The following is a 20,536-nucleotide window of genomic DNA, read 5'->3' as shown; positions in this document are numbered from 1 at the left end:
GCCGGCCACCAACAGGGCTCTAAAGCAGGGGCCAGAGAGGAGCAGAAGAATCCATTTTTTTCTGGGCAGGAGCCTCCTTCAGTCCCACTTTTCTTCCTCCTAAAAGGCCCTCAAACCCGACAGTGAGCAGGGAGGGATTTACCCCATGGAGAACTGTTTAGGCTCAGCCCACAGCGTGTCTCAGCCCAGCAGAGCGGGTGGAGCATGCACTGCTGCCACACAACGTGATAGGCACACCAAAACCTGCCCCAAGTCGTCATTCTCTGATAGGGGAGTCACTGGAAGGTTAAAACAGGCTCAAGTTATTTCTTAGAAATAATGTTGGTTCATACACCCACTATTTCTTTGCTGCTGTTAGCTCATTTTTCAAAAACATCACACATGTCTCTCCTTGTCCTTTGAATGTCCTCTTTTAGAGAAGTTTCAAGGTACAAAATGTATGAAATTATTTTAACAGAAGCATTGTTGGCTGCCTCTTTAAGTATTTTCTGCCTTTGGCACCTCATACTAATAATAGTCTCCAAGCAATATAATAATTTTTCCAGAACATTATATATGACATGCAGAATGTTGAAGAATTTTAAAATAGAGTAAGAAATTTTCATAATGGTTAGTGAGCAAAAGATTCTTCCAAAGACTCAAACTGACACATTTGGAAAGGGTTAAATTTATCCAGAGAATTAAATTTGCATCAAATGAACATAAAGAAATACACATGATAATCTAGGACATATTTATTGAGATGCCCTTCAGTAATTCTGATTTTGTCATTATTATTCATCATCATGAAGAGTCTTCTAGTCTTACAAACTGGAGTTTTAAGTTGATTTTATGGATTCCTAAAACTACAAGAAAAAGAAATCATAAATTTCAGCAGCAATTTAGATAATGCAGGATCACGCTTCATGAATTTGAAATAAAACTGGAGGATGATAAGTGATGTATGTTTACCTACAGTCTCATATTACAAGCAATTTCTAAGGTTCCCTGTTTTTAAACCACAGATATCTGGCAAAGCTCAGAGTCAAAACAATCACAGGCTGAGACTGGAGTTTTAAAGAAAAGAATGCTCATGATAAACTTTTTAATTTACTATTTGCATATATGATTAACCCTGATATTAAGTCACTTTTTTTTCTAGTCTATATAGAGGTCTATGGAGACCACTTGTCTACCTGGAAAAGTCAAAATTATAAATTTTTCAGGTAAAGCTTGTTGGGACTAGCCTCCAATTCAGCAGGAACCTCACAGTTAAAAAAAAAAAAAAGAACAAAAAAGAAAAGTGTGCTTTTATCTAAAATCTGTCAAAAAAAAAAAAAAACCAAGCAAATGAAAGGACTGGAATTGTCAAGACATAAAAATCCATCCAAATTTAAGGAACCGAGGACCAAGCTTTTGGAGGTTTTTCAGTGATCCATTTTATTTCATGGAATTGTAAGAAGAAATAGAAATGCACGGTGTGTTTCACAGAAATCTGAAATCTACATGGCTTATCCGTTGCTTTCCCTGTTAAAACTCCTTGGATGAACACAGAACCAGGTAAAATTATCTCTTCTGAACTGTTGTGACAAACCCCCTAGAGCAGAATATCATCAGTGACAAGCAGGACATTAATTAATCTGTCTGCTCGTCTTTACCAGGGCTCTCCCAAGCCTCTCCCACCCCTCAGATCCTGTACCCAGGGCAGGACTCACCTTTTCCCACTCCCGCTCGTTGTTCAGCACTATCACCACCAGCCTGGGGTGTGCCTGGTAACCATCGGCCGTGAAGGACAAATCTCTGCCTTCCCAAGTCACATTCATCATAAACCTGGAAGGCAAGGAAAGAAAAAAAAAAAAAAATTCATTGAGAAATTAATGAGCTGTCCAGCAGTTAATGAGCAGCCAGTTCAGTCATCAGAACCACTGATTAAACACACGCACCAAATCCTGCCAGCGCTGAGAAGAGCCTGCACTTGCAGCACAGGAATCAGAGCATTTCAAGGCGTTTTGTAGCACAAAACAAAGCAAAACAGTGTTTTTGTATGAATTTTAATGCAGATATAATTTTTAAAGCAGCTTCCACATTATACATGACATGTACACCCCATGAATAATCTTTCTGGTACTTTGTACCACCTCACCAGCTTCTCAGGAGCATTTTAAACATACCTACATCAGCTCTGCATTTATGATGTTATCCTCTCTTTAGAGTGATACTCAGAGCAAAGTGCATCTGGTCTGTCTTCTCCTGTTCGGACTTTCAAGAGTCCTGTCAGCCCTTCCCAACACTGTGCTGTTGTGACACGTGCATAAGTTTCACCGAGGCTAAAACCAGACATGAAAACTTTGAACGGGTTTATAGTATTTCAATTCAGTAATCTCAAAAGAGAAAGAATACATGCTTTAAACTTTTTTTTGTATTTAGGTTAATTTTCAATGGTTTTCAAAAGATATATAAATTAATATAAATTAATTTAAAAAATAGATGGACCCAGATTAAAATGTGCAAGAAGGAGAACTTTTAAACTTTTTTGAAAGAAAAGCAAAACTCCACAACGCCAATGTGAGCCTGACAGAACTATCCCACAGGTAAGAGGTAAAACTGCAATTCAAAGTCTTGGTGATACCCTAGAACTTCCAGAAGATAATGTGCCCTCCAGCCCATGCCATGTCCATGGTCTGAAGTTAATCACATTGAATTGCACTGAATTTCACTGAAAGAAATTCAGCCCAAGACTGATGCAGATGGATGTGCAGACATCAATCTCACAAACACAAGTATTTTAAAGGGCAAAAAGTTACTTCAGCTATTCTTCACTAATGTTTTACCCACAAGAAACTGATACAGGTTTACATGTTTGTGTGGGTTTGGAGGTTTTTTTGATTGGTTTTTAGCAGCAGTAGTAGGATGGTCTCCCTGTGAATGTGATATAGACAAAATTATTCAGCTCCATATTCAAAGAAGAAGGCTTTGTATTGACACAGCTGCCTGAAAATCCCAACAGCAGAAGCACACTAAATAAACATTTATAGACCCAGAAGAAATAGTGGCATTGTATCATAACAGTTAATAATTAAATGTGCACTGCCCTGAACAACCATCTTAACATCATTCAGCACCGGTTTGACAGCAATTTGTAAATTCTCCCATCGTAATAAGTCATATTTTGTGACAGACTTTCAGCGTGAAAATTTTCCCCTTGGCAGAACTTTGCTGTTCAGTTGAACTAATTTCCCGTATATTCCATTTTTCATCCAGCAGTGAAAGAGCTTGTTTGGGAACAAAAGGCTTGTTTGCCACCTTGAGAGGCAACAAACCACCAAACAGAATTTACTTGTGCATACATGTAAGGAACCAGCACAACATTCACTCACTGCTGAACATCAAATGCATTGTGACCCAGGGAATGAAGTGCCCAGGAGGTGACCACAGGGGGAAAACGAGGATGTGCTGTGAAAACACACAGTACTTGTATATTTGCACTTCTGCACCCTCCCTCAGATGCTCCCTCCCAATTCACACACGTGCAATAACACCCCTCACAAAGCACACATCATCTGACAGGGCCAGGCAGAAACCAGCTCGTGTCAATAAACCCAAAAGCCAAGCACTTTGTCCCCTCCTAAGGGCTGGACCCCAAACACACTCCCTGTACCACGTCAGGCTTTTGTGTCCACTTGGCTTTTTAACCACATACTGGTGACTGGACTTGAGTTGAGCCCTTCCTTTACGTAATTTGGTAGAATCACCACCCCAGAATTCAAACACCACTCATCATATTTTTGGATTAATATGCAAATGTCCTAACCAGTCAAGGGCCATCACAAGATGCAGTGCTGATGTTCAAGTGTTCCAAAAAAATAAAATAAAATATGAACCACAAATCTAAAAATGAAGTTGGTGTACATTTTTAAACCATGTGAATTTTCCAGCCATTTAGTACTGAAAGATATTTTGCAAGTTGTTTTTTTTAAACTCCTTAATCTGTAAAAGTTTCTTAAAATTGTATTGTCTGATCTGCATACAAAGGTACCCATGAGTGATCCAGTCTGAGCTACCCCACTTTCTCATACTGCAACAATAAAAAGGACTTCAAAGAGATTATTTTCCCAAGAACATTCTTCTGTACAAAATTCATCAGCTGCCTGTGTTCTTCAGAAAAAAATGCCTGCAACCTACATTCCCTTTTGAGTTGTCATCTTTCCTCTGCAAAGGACAGAAGTCCTGCTCTGCTTTCACTGGCCAAAATCCCAAACATCTTATCCCTTCAAAAAACAAACTGTGTGCTCTTCTGTCCCTGGTAGGGAAGAGTGCAGTAAGGAAAGCATTTATAATATGTTATTCTTACAGAGTTTTAAGTTTATCCAAGATAAATTCTGTGCAAGATGTCTCTGGACTTCTGAACTGGACAAAATGCATTTCTGAAGTAGCTTTGGAAATGCATATTCCTGTTCTTAACTAAATGATGTTCTCGGTTATTTGAGCTTTATTACTTTAAGGGGGCAATTCAGCACACACCTTGGATTAGTAGTTAATCTGCTTTCATACCTCATTAATGCTGCAGCCTTTGCAAAGACATGATAGCAGGAGGCCTTGTGATGGTATTATGACACTGAAGTCTTAATTAACTTTTGCAAACTGAAATTTGTAAGATTCCCCAGGTGATACATGATTCAAAATGCTAATTTTCTTTTTTTTTTTTGGACAGAAGTTAAGCTCTTCTCACAGCGAATACAAAACAGGTTTTTTATCATGCAAAGAACCAAACCTTTACTATGTTTTTAAAAATACTTTTAACACTTATGCAATCCTTTCTTCCTTGTCATTTTCCCCAAAAAAACTGAAAAGTGTTGAAACACCACAGCAGAACACTCTTCCTGTTGTACTTACAGCAAGCCTTTGAAGCACCAAGGTTACAAACTTCTCTCAAGGTTTCCAACTTCATTTTTATATACTCAGAAAGATCAAGTAGCTCATATAAAGCTTCAGATTAATGCCAAAACTGTGCAATATTTATTTCTGTCAAAATTCTGATTCTATCCATAAAAACAGAGCGTAATGACTAAGAAGGGGTTTCCTACCCTGTAAATACTACATCACAACTTCACAATTTCCATTAACAAATGGGCAAAGACTTTGCCAAAGGGATGAGAGCTCAGTTTTTAGAAGACCATTTGCTAGGGTATGATACTGCTGAGACAGAGTCACCTTTCTGGTCTCCTTACAGGAGACAAGGACCTTCTTTGTCCATGGAGTGTTTGTTAAGGATTTCCTATCTGGTGTGAAAACCCCAGCAAAGCCCCAGCTGCTCCTGGAGCAGAATCTTTGAGACTTTCTATTTCTATGTTATACAACAGCAAACATGTTTGCAGGCTATAGCATTCCTTTTGAGGTTTACCAGATAGATGCATATTCAAAATACACAAGTGTTCCTGTAACAGGTGCAAGGATTTGAGAGCAAAAGCAAGAAGGTTTAGTGGATTCTGTGCTGGGCATTATTTCAAATAAAACAACAACAACAAAAGAAAAACAGACAACACAATATTATACAAATTATAAACTATTATAAAGATCATTTTGTCTCAAAAATCAATCCTAGCCCCAGCTTCATAAGCTTCAGGAGAGCAATCCCAGGAAACCAAAGCAAGTGTGACGTCACCTCTGGAGCTCCACCAGTGATGGTGCTCAGGAAGTCCCCACTTGGCTTCACCTCCACCTGCTGTCTCTCTGGGATGCCAGGGAGGAGAACCCTCACAAAAATTCCCATCCTCGGTATGGGCCCACTCCCTGTGTCCCAGAAGACCCTGCAGGACTGGTTGGGCTCAGGAACTCAGCCAGCTCTGCAATAACAGGCTGGTTTATAATTACTGTGAAATCCACCTGGTCTGCAGCTCCCAAACAGATTAGCAGCTGGGAAAAACGTGATGGGTAAGGCAGAGGCATTAATGAAAACATGTCACTTCTAAGCTGCCTCCAAAGGAGAGAACTTAGTTACCAGACCTGTAAAATAAAGCACAGGCTTGCCAGCTGCAGGGAGCAGAAAGCCCATAGGACCCCTCACTGCCAGGAGTTCAGACACACGTTTCCTGCCCTGATCCTGCAGCTCAGATGAGATAATCAACCTTGATAAACGCCCCAGGTGCCATCACCAGGGACTATCACTTTTTATTTACTGCCTTCTTCACCATGGGGCAGTGCTTCAGATCTGTGACAACTGCAGGCAATGAGGAGAAGCAGCAGAGACTTGGGGAAACACATGTTCTGTAGAAGAAACTCTCCCCCTTCTCCCTCAGGAAGGAATTTCCAAACTGAGATTTAAAGCAGATGAAATGCCTCAAAACCAACATGTTATCTGGCAATATTTCTCATTTTTGCAAATAGTGTAAAAACCAGCCATTTTAATAATCTAGACAGCCAGCCTGTTTGGCCTTGGCATTCACTGAGCCTCATACCTAAAAAAGCAGAAGTGAAGACTAATTTTGTCTTTTCTTCTTTCTATTCTTGAGGCTCTGAACTGCTGAACTTCCTCACTATGATTCTGCCATGAAATTGGAACGATTCTTATCAATAGAAAACCCAAGACAAACTATTTATCGTTAAGAAATAGATTTGCTATGTAAAATTAAATCAAGAAATGCTAATGGAGAATATATAATGTGTGGCCTGAAGCACATATAGAAATAACTCTGCAACAGAACACTACTAAACAAAGGTACTGAAGCTTTTTTTTTAAGCCAGTTCTAGATCTTAGGTTATGTAGGAATTTTTTTCTAAATTCAAATCCTTTTAAGTGATGCAAAGAGTCTCTTCTTCCTCTTTGTCCATCCTCCTCCTCCTCCACTTCCCCCAGCCCTCGCTCTCCTGAGTGTAACTCTACAATGGTCCCTTGCTTTGGAGCTGCATCTCCCCAGGCCTTGAGCCAGCATGGATGAGTAAAACTTTGGGAGCGATACGCTCAGTGGCTGTGAACAAGGAATGTCATGCCAGCTCCTTGTACCTCCTGCCAGCTGCTCCTTAAAGCATTAACTGCCACTGGCTCTGGGAAACTCATTTTGCCCCAGTTCTGCCAGACAAGCAACAACACTCTTGGGGAGCCCTTCTGGAAGGGGAGGGAGCAAGATTAGAAAGGGCCCAGCTCCCTGGGAGGCTGCCACACACTAAAACACCAGAATGTTTAGTGAGTTCATGTTATTAAGTAGCAGTAACATTTCATAATAAGCACTACTATGGTTGCATTTTGCTGCACCACCTCAGAAACCTCCCAGACTCCTCCCTGTGAAGCGTGTCTGGCTTCCCACAAGGGGATGGTGTCTGCTGCAGCTACGTCTCTAAGACGGTTCACTTCTCTTTTGAATTTTGATCCCTGCTTTCAGCTCTGAAGGCTGGCTCTGCTCAGCTCCCAGAGACCATGCTTGTTCTCTTGTTTTAAATTATTTTAATTAACACAATAAGGGGATAACGTTCTAAAAGTCCCTAATCCAGCAACTGCTTGGTACCTTCCGCTTCCTAAGCTGACCTAACCTGGTGAAAAGCTGGGTGAAAATTTTACTACAGATTTTCAGTAATTTCTTGAAACACTCTGTCAGTAAATCAGCACCATGTCGGGGTCTCTTGGGTGCAAAGTTTTGCTCCACAACCCCTCTTTTGTTGCCAATGAAGTTTAGTTTTACTTTTGGACAAACAGGACAACCATTTCATCCATTCAGTTCCTGCTGTATTATGCAACTAGTTGGAAAATGCTGTAATGACTGTAGAAGAGGCACATGAATTCAAAGAAGTGCAAATATCTGGTTGTTAATGTTTAAGACCTGCTCATCAGCAGTAAATTAGACTTTGTGCATCCCTGTGTACCAATCCAATTGATACAATCAACTGGGTCTCCTGATCAGAAAGAATCCCCACACAAATGAAGGAGCAAAGTGGGATCCTGCTACCAAAAGTGAATTACTAAATTGAAAGTATGCTTAAATTAGCTGTTTCCCTCCATGACACTTAAGCCAGGTCATAACCCTGTATAAAATGCACTCCCATGAACACCCACTGGCTCCAGTAAAACCTCAGTGAGATCACAAAATGGGAAATACAAACAAAATATCCCAGACAGTCTTAGGTGGAAATAAATAATGTCTTTTTCCGCACAGCAAATATGCTACTGGTAAAAAAGCATTTTTCTTCATATATAATTAAATATTTATACACCCTCAATCATACAATAAAAAAGATGATACTTATTTTCCCAAGTCCTCTGACTGAAATGAACAAATCCTCTATAAATTGGCTGTTGATCTGTATGCAGGCAAAGATTAAACAGATTTGCTGGATTATTCATCAAACCATTGTGTCCATTTAATCCTTGACTTTGCTCAAAAGAGGCAAATTTATCTGTCATGCCAAAAGCTGGAATTAAAATATTGAACTTGATGGATGACTGTCAGGACTAGAGGGGCAGCAAAGCCCTCTGGAGAGAAAGCTGTTGTAGTTGTGCTGAGTCCTAAGAGCAGCACAACAGCAAGGACAAGGAGATGAACCACAGGGTTGCCCATGGAATTGAGCAATGCTGGGCATTGCTTTGGCATTTCAAAACACTCTCCCCACAGAGTCCCTTCGTTTTTAAAGCAGGGTCACTCAGGGCAGGACCAGCTAAGCTGTTGTACCTGTCCCTTTGCACTTCCCATCGCTGCTGCTCCCCAGCTCGGTGATGACAAATAAAGCAAATGTGCTTGGGAAGGGCAGGATGTGACAGCCTGTCCAGAGGACTTTGGTCAGGTTTCCAGACCTACACCTTCCCTGCTGGAAGATGGGCCTCCAAATCCTGCCTATTATTTAGCTGTATTTTGGAACTGAATGTAAGTAAACGTAAGCACCAGGTGGTAAACACCTGACTGACTACCTACAGACAGACATTGTTTTGCTTTTCAGGATAATGGCAACAGAGCAAGAGCTTTGCCGTCCTCATCCATCCCTGTACGGATCAGTGTGGTTGGAAATGTTGCTGTGAAATGAATCTCCCAGGGTCATGGCTTTTATACACACCCTGAGCACTCTTCTAAACAAAGCAGCAGCATTTCAATTCACAAAGCAGCAGCATTTTCAATGATGACTGGCAGGGTCATTGTGTTTTGCTGTTTGTTTGCTTGCCTGTTTTCCTGTTTGGTGGTTTGTTTGTTTTTTGTTTTTGTTTTTTTTTTGAGAAAGAGCAAGCATTTGTTCAGCTGACATGGCATTAATGAGGTGCTAATTCTATTTATCCTGCTGCTCCAGTATTTCACACAATAGTGGTTTTCTGCCTTGGGAGATCTGGGTCTTACACAGATAGGAAAAGATGAACTGAATCAATACAGATAGAAATACACAAATATATCCATGGTTTTAATGCATTGAAAATGAGCCCTGTATTTTATTATAAATCCTTTATTCATAGGGAAAAATAGTTTTCCCATGTGTATCAGAAATGAACATTGATCAAATCATTGCAAAAACTAAAGCAAACCTGATTTTCTTCTGGACCTAGAAAGCCAATAAAAGCATCTCAGAATTACAGTGACAGAGGAAAGATAAATTGTGTGCTTCAAAACAAATATATCTTCAAACCAATTTAATACTCAAAGGATCTGAGAAAGAGGGAGGAGGAGCTTTCACTTCATGCCTTTCTTTACATAGAATTTCCTCATAAATGGAGATGAAAATTGCTATCTAGATGTGGGAAGTCGCACATAAAGCATTACCAATTTCCATTTACAAGCAAATTAGCAATTATGGCATAGTCTTAAAATACTATACTGGGTTTAAAGCTGAATTAGACAGTCATTACAAAGGAGGAGTCAAAAAATTCTTGTTTTTTCTCCCTTGTTCAGGTTTTTTTGCTCAGGCATCACCTTACACAGCCTTTTCCCTGCTTTCTGAGTTCTCCGCTTCTGAGCTTGCAAGCTGTGTCCTCTCACTCAACCCTACTTCTCCAGCACTGATTTTCTGCATGAACAGGGAGGCACAGTACAGCAGATCCCTGCTCCATAAGCTGTTTCCAATTACTTCAGCCCTTTCCATTGTGAGGATGCTCCAAAATCCTTTGTTCAAGTCAGCTTCTTATTACAGTACATACATATTTGCAGTTTAGAATACAAAGCTGCACTATCTGTGACCTGAAACTGTGAAGATTACACTTCAGAATAAAACCCCAATTTAGGCATTGATTTGTCATGTAAAGAAGAAACAGTTTAGTGATGGGGATGAGAAAGTACAATGAATTTACGTAATTCACCTTGGCATGGAGAGACTGGTCAGCTCCCAGAGATTACTTAGTACTGGTAAATGCTTGTATACACTTGCCTTTCTTGCAGATTATATGTGACAAGAATAGTCTTGGGAAGTTATTACATAAGAAGTACTATTTAAAGTTTATTCATTTTAGTGTAATTCTGACATTTCTAGATTAGAAACAGCCTTCTTGTTCTTGTGGTGTTGGAGAAGCTCAAAGAATCTCCAGTACTGAAAATCTATTCTTGCTTCATAGCTCAGTTTTTCACACTGGGAAGTGACTTGATTAACCAGAGTGCACTACTTCTCCTATTAATAATTTCTATGTGCATCATGCACTGCACACTTCAGAATCTCCTGGTGAAGTCTGATCTCACTGCCCTAACACTCACAAACCCTGTTTTTGTAGTCATGCAGATTTAATCACAGAATATGTGAGCTGAAAGGAACCATTGAGGATCATCCAGTCCAGCTCCTGGCCCTGCACAGGACACCCCAAGAGTCACACCACGTACCCAAGAGTAATGTCCAAATGCTTAAGGAGAAAATAAAGATTGTTTGAAGAAAGACAGCTTGTGCTGAGTACTAAATACCTTAATCAAATCTACACTGGTGTATTACCCAAACAATGGGGTAGGAGGCTTTTCCAAAACAGGTTCAAGCTTTTGTGCCCCTTCCAACTGAGCCATGGTATTTTAAACACCAACACTTCTGATGACAGAACACAATATAACTTCCACAGAAACTGGAGTTCAATTATTAATAGCAGACTTCCTTGTTTGTAGATCAGATCCCAGTGTTAAGGCCCAGAATTTGGTCGAGAGGATGCCATGAGCTTTCACTGTCACCTGGCAGTGCCAGCACATGCATTGAGAGCCACCCTTTGATGCTCTCAGGCTGGGTGCAGGTTGAACACTCCTCCCAGCAGTGCCTCCCAGCTGCTCTGCCCCGATGTGAGGGACACTGCCATGGCTTTCCCAGAGCCACCCCAGTGCTGTCTCCTGCCACTTCCAAGGGTAAATGGGGCAGCAGGAAAAGAATCACAGGTTTTCTGCAGTGCCTCTGGTGAATTTGCAATTTTGGAGGCAGAGGCTAACAAAGAGAACAGGGAACATAAAAAACCTAAAGGCAAGTTCTCTTTAAGAATAACTCTACCACTATTTAAAAATACATGTATGAAATGTTAAAATCCATTTACTTTGAAGAATCTGGCTTTTAAGAAAGCTTCTAAAGAATAATTCTGTGTACAAAGATGCTGTTTTCATGGAAAACCACAACTGTTCCAGGACATGATCTGGTAACCAACTCCTAACCCAAATGCGCACATACAACTCAAGATTAAAAGTGTTCCACAATCTCCTATCTGAAATCAGCACCACCTTTTCTTCCTGTGCCAATTCCATCCTGCTTTTCTGTAGAAAGCGCTTCATCTGCACTATTTGGTCAGAACAAATGTCATAAATACTGCTCAGTGACTTCCATATGAGATATTGTCAAGAGATATCAAAAAATATGCAAGATACCTTTTACTTCCTATCACAGACCAGATAAAGAAATATATTACTGTGTAATATATGTTATGCAACACTTTGGATAGAAGTAATCAGGAATATCACATTTGAAAGGGATAATTAAAAGGAAAATTATAATAAAAAAAGGAATCCTGATTTAAACCTTGGCAGTTCCCATCTGACCAATTGTTTTGAGAAAATGTCCATATCAGTTTGGATCAGTGCAGATTAATTTTACAGTTATTCTAGCAGAGGTGACAAAACCAAAACCCTCACAAGTAGAAGTGACAGATTTCAGTTCTTAGGTGATAAAAACTGCTTAACTAATTTAATACTTCTATATTTTCCAACAACATCCTCTTTAATGCTGCACATTGCTTGTCTTCTAAAATATTATCAAGTTCCTGCTGATGCAAGTGATTCAGGCACAGCCTCCAGAGCATTTTGGCAATTTTACCTCATAGTTATACGTACACAACAGCCCAATTTTGTTAACTCAGCTTAATACCCTCTAAGACCAATTTCTGTCATCTTCTACATTAGATTCAGAGCAGTATTTATTCTCCACAGCACATAACATCATCTCCAGGAGCACAGTCATCAGTGCAGCAAGCCCTCTTGCACCTTCTCCAGGAACATCTGAGAAATCATTGCCTAAAAAGGGCACGGTGTGGGATTAGCGAAAACCAATACTCTCCTTCAGGAATCATATGGAATAGAAAACTACCAAGGCTATGTAGGTAAGAAACCCCAAACTCAAGAAGCCTTACTTGTGCAAGGTTTGAGAGGGCCTGTCATTCTTCTCCAGTTGCCCATAGCAGCTCGTTCTGGCCTCAGGAATGACGGAGTACTTTTCCAGCATGGCCGATGCGGCAGTGGCGATAACCCCGAGGCCATCCCGCACCCGAGCTTCCAAAGTGTAGTCCCACTCATCGTAAGCTGCTGAAATGAGTCCTGAAGGAAACTCCTTGGGAGTGATTTCTGTGTTACCGCTAACCAGGCTGGGAACTATCCAAAAGAAATCATAGCCAGTAAGGCCCAGGGACCGAGCCTCGTCCAGGATGTAGACAGCTTCGTCCTTGGAGCAGTAGAGCAGGATGACAGAGGAATGGATTTTCTTCAGCTGAATTTGAGTCTTGGCATCTCCAAAGGCGGTATCAAGTGTGATGATGTTCTGCATGTCCCAGCCCACAAAACTATTTTCCACAGTGGTCTTAATGACATTGATGAAATCTCGGTATCCAGGGAAAGTGGTGGTCACCAGAGAGAACACGTGCCAGTCATAATCCTGCATGATCTTCAGCATGATAATGGCTTCTTGCTGGATGGAAGCCCCAAACTGGAAGAACGTGGACATCACATCCTAGAACACCAAACACAGCATAAGATGAGCAATTTGGTACAAGGGAAGGGAATAGAATCTATAATTCTTCTGCTCTCGTTCTACCATGGCTACCAAACTTCCATTGCATTCCAATAACTTTCTGTGACTTACCCTATTTGTATCACTACTAAGCCACACTGATAATAAATACTACACATTATTTCATAGTGCATAAGGACAGAGGTGCTTCTTATTTTAACAACATCTACCAGAAATAGGCAGCACAATATATTTTGTTGGCACTAAAATTATAAACATTCCCATTTGTCTATTTTTACTAAGTTGCTGTGAGATACACATTTATTTCTGAATTTTACATTCAACACTGACGTACAATTATTAGAGTGCCAAATATACACAGGAAGCTGTATAAGTCTTTATTTTTATTTTACTTCAGTATTTATTCCTGACCAGTAGTGACAACTTATGTGCATCAATTTCAGATACAGAAAGCATGAACTCCTGGTGAAACAAAAGCTTATGATTTAAAAATAAGATATGAATCATTCCAGGTTTCTTCTGCAGGCTTCAGAGGAAAGACACATACAGTGTAGTTAATTTAAAGAGTTTTATGAACATGCTTGCAAGCTGCTATCCTATTTTACACTTGCAGGGAACAGAAACAGATTAATTGACTTAAGTTTCATGGCAAGGTGGTGTTAAACACACAAATATTACTGAGAGTGCTAACTCAGTTCTGCAAGCTCTGTAAATCTATTCCAAGCAAACTGTCTATGTTTTTTTAATAGAAGATGAGGAGTGTTATTACTTTCTGAGTGTTAAGAAGCTGACACCTGGATTTTTATTGCTTGACAGCAATAAAAGTCTTACAACTTGTGTCAGACCATAAAGACTGATATTGAAGATACAAAATACACACTGGTGGTGGGAATGAAATCATCTGCCATGGCTTCTTTGGTACCTCAGAGATGACATTCTGAGTGCCAGTGCCAGATTTGGAGTGGGTTTGGGTTAAATATAACTGTTATAAAACTCATTTTGGAGAAGACCTGAATTAAGAAGATTTGGTTTCTGAATGCTTTTAGGAGCTGTTTCCTGGTGACCTGCACTAGATACTTAAAAACAAGCAAACAAGCTTTTTATCTGGGGACATTTACAGATAAAAAAACCCAGCATACAGAAAATCTACTCAGACTCAGCATTTAGTGATTTATTTACTGATTTACTATTACAAAGGAAATTAGATATCTAGAGACAATGCCATGAATCCAGCTTTGCTGCAGCTTCCTAATTAAACATAAAAGACATTGTAATGCAAAGTCAATCACTTAAGTTTTCTTCTCCAGCTCTTATCTAATCTAGGTTTCTATTTGTGAAATACCCTGTAAAATGATTTACAGTGAATTAAATAGATTAGATGCACCATATCCTTTAACTCTCCTCCATTTCTGTATGTGGTTTATGGCTACTAATGCAGTGGAATAATTCTTTCACACAATGCATACACCTTGGTCCTCCATGCATGACAGGGAACTTCTCCAATGAGGAAACTGAAGATGAAGTATTTGAGGGCAAAAAACAGTGAACATGGACATCTCCAAGTGTGACCTTTCTAACAAGTAAATACACATTTTTAACCTAGAGCAGTCCTTGACATCTTCCCTGGCAGTGAACAACAGTCCTGTGCACAACACCCTCTGCCACCATTGCAGGAGTCTGACAACAGAAGAAAAGTACTAAAAATAAATCCTTTTCTTCTGTAAACATTTTGTTAGAAAAATACTTTATGAAAGGAGTTCTGACTAAACATTTTTGTAAAGGTCACGCTCATATTTCAAGAATCCTTTTCATATAATTGTGAAGGTGAAGGCCAGTCAAAACGAGGCAATTAAGATCAATTTGTGATCAGAATGGTGAAAAATAACCGCTGTAATTATATGCTGAAAACCAGTTTGGGTTGAAGAAAAGTGGAGACACAAATATCACAAGTGAGATTCTCATCTGAAGAAATCCCATGTAACTGCACTGACTTCATTTGATGCTGTTATAGAGCTGAAGACCTGACTCTGTGTGTTTACAATGGATCTGAAACAGATGGAAGATTACAAGCAAATTGCAGCCCTAGGAACTTCAGCAGATATTTAAATGCCTATAAGGAGAATATTCAAGGACGTATCCATTAAACTGGTGGTAGGGAACGGGGAAGTTTTGTGAAGAAACAGCAAATAAATAAAACTAATTTATCCTTCAAACTATTGTATCCTTAAACATCTACAGAACTGTTCATTTTGGGTTTTTAAGCTCCACATTCTTCCCAAAAAGCATTATTATTCCTCTGCTTTATACAGACTTAAATTACATGTGTGTAACAAAATGCTAAGTTCTACCTTTCTATATTCAGATGCAAACCAAAGTGATGTTTGTAGAAAACCAAAATTATTCAGTTATTTTCATTTAACTGTCATCTTGTCATCTATTCAAACATCCATCTAAATCATTGCTCGAGTAGGAATACAGATGTAAAATCAGAGGTGTTTGAAATGCACACCAGAAATATGTTCTTTTTCTTTCCTCGGTGTTCCCAGCTCTTGAGATTATTGGTGGAGGATGCAAGGAAGTGGTACCACTTATTGAGGGCAAGAATCGTGTTACAGGTGAATTCCACAGATAAATCTCAGAGCATGAAAATCGTTACACTGATATGAGCAAAAATTTAGTTATGGAAGTTGAGGAGAGGATTAAGGCTTGATTTGATTTTTCTGCTTTCACTTCTTAGCTAGATTCTACCACAGCCATCTGAACAAAAAACAGCAATGAGAAGGGAAAGGAAAGAACAAATGCAAACTTTTTGTTTCTCTTTGTCTTGCACATGAACAGTTTATGGTAAAACATCCCCCCATATGTTTCACACCAGAAGGATGTAATCCTTCAATTACTTCTTGCTTAATGTTATCCTTGGATTTTGTACACAACATAACATTCTGGCATTACAGGAGAAGGGCACTTCAATGTTCTCACACTTGGGCACAAAACAGAGCGGCTCTCCCTGCTGCTGTCATTTCATAGATTAATATATTAGAGTAAGTTGCTTTTTAATTAGTGTACTGAGTCTATAAATCTGCCACTGTTGTCAGAATTGCACATTTCACTTCCCCAGTTGCAACAAATTACAGGAATATTTCTCTCAAAACCTCATCCTCAGCTATTTTCATGACATCTTAGTTTCCAGGCTCTGGCTTTTCCATGAGATCAGCGGGGTATATTCACAGCTGTTGTAACAGCTGAGCTAAGCCCTGACAGGAGTTTGTGCCTACTAGGGAAAAAGCTGCAAGAGTTGGTCAGTTAAGGGAAGAAACATTTGTTAAGTAGTATACCTTTTGTTAAATGAAAATTAAATGCTAAACCAGAACAAAACAGAGGCCAACATAAGACCAAATCAATTTTCCACTTGGCAGACTTATCAAGGACAGTTATTTCATTGGTAAGACCATATTATGACAGGAAGCAAAAGCCAATATGAAACACCTTTAAAAGCAATCCAAAGGATGATTTTATTTATCTAGCAACAATATTATTATGACAGGAATACAAGTAGGACTTTAAAGTTATCTTAACCATTTCATTCTTATTTACTCTCTATTTTCCACGGAGATCCAGCAAAAATCATTTTTCTCCTATTTTACACCACATGCCTTTCTTATAAAGATTTAAGGCACGTGGTGCCAGGTCTACATAAACAGTTCAAGGTGTTTCCTATTTAATAAATTATGGTAGTTATTTGGCATTTTTATAAAGACTGGGAAAAATGAAAGCCAGAGATTAGTCATGAATTTAACTGAATAATTTAGCATCACACCAACATTATCCTGAAGAAAATTATTTGTACTGATCTCAAATATAAATTAAAAAAAAAAAAAAGTATCTTGCAATGTGTTAACATGGTAACATTTTTCCTGGATGACTTGAAGGGATGTGTTGATCCCCTGGTAAACATGAAGTGAACTGTGTTTCTCTGTCAGGAATATCCAGGCTTCAGCCACAGGGTGTTCCTTTGTGGAAGGGCACAGACCCCTGCCAAACTTCCAGTGAATGCAAACACTGAAGTGGAGGAACTGAAAGGGAAACCTTTCCTCCCAAGACACCCTGCACATTTCCGAATTCTTAGGTTATTAAATTCCGCCTCGATTCACGAGCAGCAGAGAACACGCAATTCCCAACACAAACATCTCACTGAGGTGCCCAGGGAGAAAACTCCTCCATTATCAATCACCATGGGAGCAATTTGGGGGAAATTATACACAATTTTGTACTCCCGTACAAAGCATAGCAACATGTGAGGGTGGAGGTAATTTACTTATTTTTACCAAAAAAAAAAGCAGAAAACGCTTGCCTGCCAAGGATTTATCACCTGCCTGGCCTCACACATGGCAAAACTGTGTCCAAGCTGTTCCCCTGTCCAGCAACACCTGGGCCCCCAGTGCCAGCCCTCCCGAGAAATGGGCTTTCTGAGAGAGCAGAAGAAAGGATGGAACTTTCCTTCCTCTGTAATTTAACTGATGCAAATGTGCAGCCACCAAATGTATAAAGGTCAACTAAAAGGACAAAACGAGGCCTTACTTTTTATTTTTAAAGTTTGCTCTAGGAGAGGAACATTGAAGTTAGAAAAGGGCAGTAGCAAGCAAGGGAGTACATTATGGCTCTCCAACATCTGACATGTCCCCTTTTATTATTTCAAGGAATAAATATCAGAGAAACATGGATTTCAAAAGGTTAGCACTGGCCTAATCAAGTATGTTCTTTCCCATTTCTAAGAGGAGTCTGCAGGAATTCATTTTGCAAAGACTTCTGTATTTTCAGGTCATGGTTTTATCCTAAGAATTTTGCTAGATAACAGGTGTCATGGGTTTTTTATTCTCCTTAAAAAAACATTTAGTTTTATACTACCTCGATGGCTTATACTGGCCTGCTACGAGAGCTGAAATCTGTCACTAAATCTGTACCAGAATGGCAAAAAAACAACTACAAAGGAATGAGAACAGGGTTTCTACAGATCATTGCAGAGTCCCCTGGTTTTTGATGCTTTACATTCTTCCAATAACAGTTGTCATGTCTAATGGAGGTAACTCAACATGCCATCCCAGTGAAACAACCTAATTATGGAAGACAACTAGTTTTGCACAGAGCTCATGAACCATTCCCTGGGCTGGAACTCACCATCTGGGTTTTCAACACATCTGGTTTTTCTTTCACAGATTGTTCAAACATTGGAAATTGTGGTGTCTCAGTCCAAGCTCCTGTTCAACCAGGATAGGCAAGTGAAAAATGCTTTTAAAGGCTGAAATGACACCAACAAGCCTGTGACCAGACTTGATAAAATCCTGGAAAGATTCAGCAGGGATTTTGCTGTGGTAATTTGATGAAAGATTTATAGACAAGATGCCTCTTTTCTAGATAAATTTCAGATTCCACAGTTATAGAAATGCCTTGCACTGTGAATATTTTAATAATGAGGAAGGGGAAAACTGTGGTTCTATGAAATGGTATCATGGAGCTGGCTGAACCACAGCTATTTGGACAGGTAACAGCTATTGTGCAGCTTTTGGGGCCAAAAAGAATCCCAACATATGAAGTAGAATACTGGTGTCTGCAAGGAATAAAAGGGGGGAGAGTATTTTCAGAAAAATTGCATTTGCTTTGTATGTTCAAATATTTCTTGAATACAAATCACTAACTCTTTAAGAATTGCTGGGTCATGTGGTTCCATACATCAGTGTATTATCCTAAAATATTTTTCCTTTATGGGATTTGTATGAAAGTTTTATTTCCTCTAAGCATTTCACCATGAAAATAAATATTGAAAAAATGTGTGTGATCTAATATATAAGGTACCAAGGAGGACAGATTTTATGGCATATATTATAGCTGGGTATCATTTCTCTTTTGCCCCTTGTCATGACTGAGCTAAACGCTTTGCCAGTTTTTAAATTTAGATATTTTTTTCCCTGGTTTGTACAAGCAATGTCCTTCTGCTTTATTCATGTAATTAGGCATCACTGAACTGATGTAGGTAAATAGTCTCTTCAAGAGCCCAAGAATACCTCATTTCCCATGGGAAAATGACTTTAAATTAGCCATGCAGCACATCCTTAACCTCAAAGAACACCTGAGTTCACATGGAGAGCTCTTGAGTCTGTCCTTTCAGTGAAACCTCTTCAAGCAGTTGTTATGAATGATGGGGAGAGCAATCAGGAAAATTAATGACTTTCCAAAGACAGGGAAGTCAACTACTGTGAAGTTACTGGTGAAAGGAACTGGCTTTTTGCTGTGTGGAAATGTCCATCTGCCAACAATTCACATTTGAGACAACACAACAAAGTTTTGGTGGCAGCATTAGAAAAAAATGGGGTACTGTTCCTGTTCTCCCTGTGGCAACCTGAGAAGGTTTACAAAAAACTGATGATGACCTGTTCTGAACGGGTCACCTCCTTGGCTGAGAAAAATAAACAATGAAATGATGTTATAAAACGAGACAGAAAGAAACCCAAACCATCCTTTTACTGCAAAACTATCAAAATGCACTTGTTGAAAAGAGGAAAGCCTAGGTGTATATTCAGAAAAAAAATATAAATAACTTTTTAGACTTATCAAAACCTATTCACTATGTAACAGAAATAAAAAGCATTCAGAGAGCATCACTGAGCTTGTGAATTAGCCCAGTGAAAGGCCAAGACTCAGGAAATCCAGCAGGGTTAGACACAGACATGTGAAGAAAGGAAAAGTCTAGATAACTTTCCTCTCCTAGTACTGGCAGTTCATTGTAATCCCCATAATTCCTCTAGAAATAAACCTCTAGAAATAAAATGCCACAAAAACATAGGAAGGATGAAGGACACCAGCCAAATAAGCCACATGGATTTCTGGAAAATAAATAAAACTTTCAGTATATAGACTATCCATCCTCACTATCCCACTTCTCTTGTGTTCCACTGGGGCTTTATTTACCAAAGTTCCCTTTGTTTCAGATCAGGATTGAGACACTCTGTATTTTACTACCAAAACAACACGCTGGGCTATGGGGAACTTCTCACCTTCCTCAGCTCTAAGGCTGTGACTACAGAGAATTATCTATCAAATCAATTAGTTCATTTGCTTTGAACCACATCTGCTCCCACAAGGCCATCAGGGATGAGCTTCCCTTGATTCATGGGCAATTTGTGGAACTCCAACGGATATAAAAGCCAAGCATTTAGGTTACAGTGAGTTATATTATTTCTTGGAGCAGACAGCTAGTTCTAATTATAAATTTTGAAAACAATCCTGCTGTAGCAGCCATGTTAACTCAAATCAACCTTGTATATGGGGCTTAACTGTCTAGTTTCAAAATGAGTCTCTGATAGCCAGGTTTTGGTACAGGTAGATGGATCTCTGACACAAAGGAAGGTTC

At 39.4% G+C, this 20,536-nt stretch overlaps 1 protein-coding gene across 3 annotated transcripts in view; it reads right to left on the bottom strand.

The window, feature by feature from the left end:
- The window catches only part of GRIN2A (glutamate ionotropic receptor NMDA type subunit 2A), a 167,125-nt gene that overhangs the window by 62,304 nt on the left and 84,285 nt on the right, over window positions 1-20,536 (bottom strand). For all 3 annotated transcript variants that reach the window (XM_050317040.1, XM_050317042.1, XM_050317043.1), the window contains exons 3-4: window positions 12,518-13,110; window positions 1,695-1,809 (exon numbers count right to left, since the gene is read on the bottom strand). In XM_050317040.1, coding sequence (XP_050172997.1) covers window positions 1,695-1,809; window positions 12,518-13,110 — 708 coding nt within the window. The remainder of the gene's footprint in view (window positions 1-1,694; window positions 1,810-12,517; window positions 13,111-20,536) is intronic.

This window comes from Myiozetetes cayanensis, unplaced genomic scaffold (assembly GCF_022539395.1).
Source record: "Myiozetetes cayanensis isolate MyiCay16 unplaced genomic scaffold, myiCay2020 scf20-37, whole genome shotgun sequence".
NCBI classification, from domain to species: domain Eukaryota; kingdom Metazoa; phylum Chordata; class Aves; order Passeriformes; family Tyrannidae; genus Myiozetetes; species Myiozetetes cayanensis.
The sequence above is the reverse complement of the archived record's forward strand: the minus strand, read 5'-3'. Positions and strand labels throughout refer to the sequence as shown.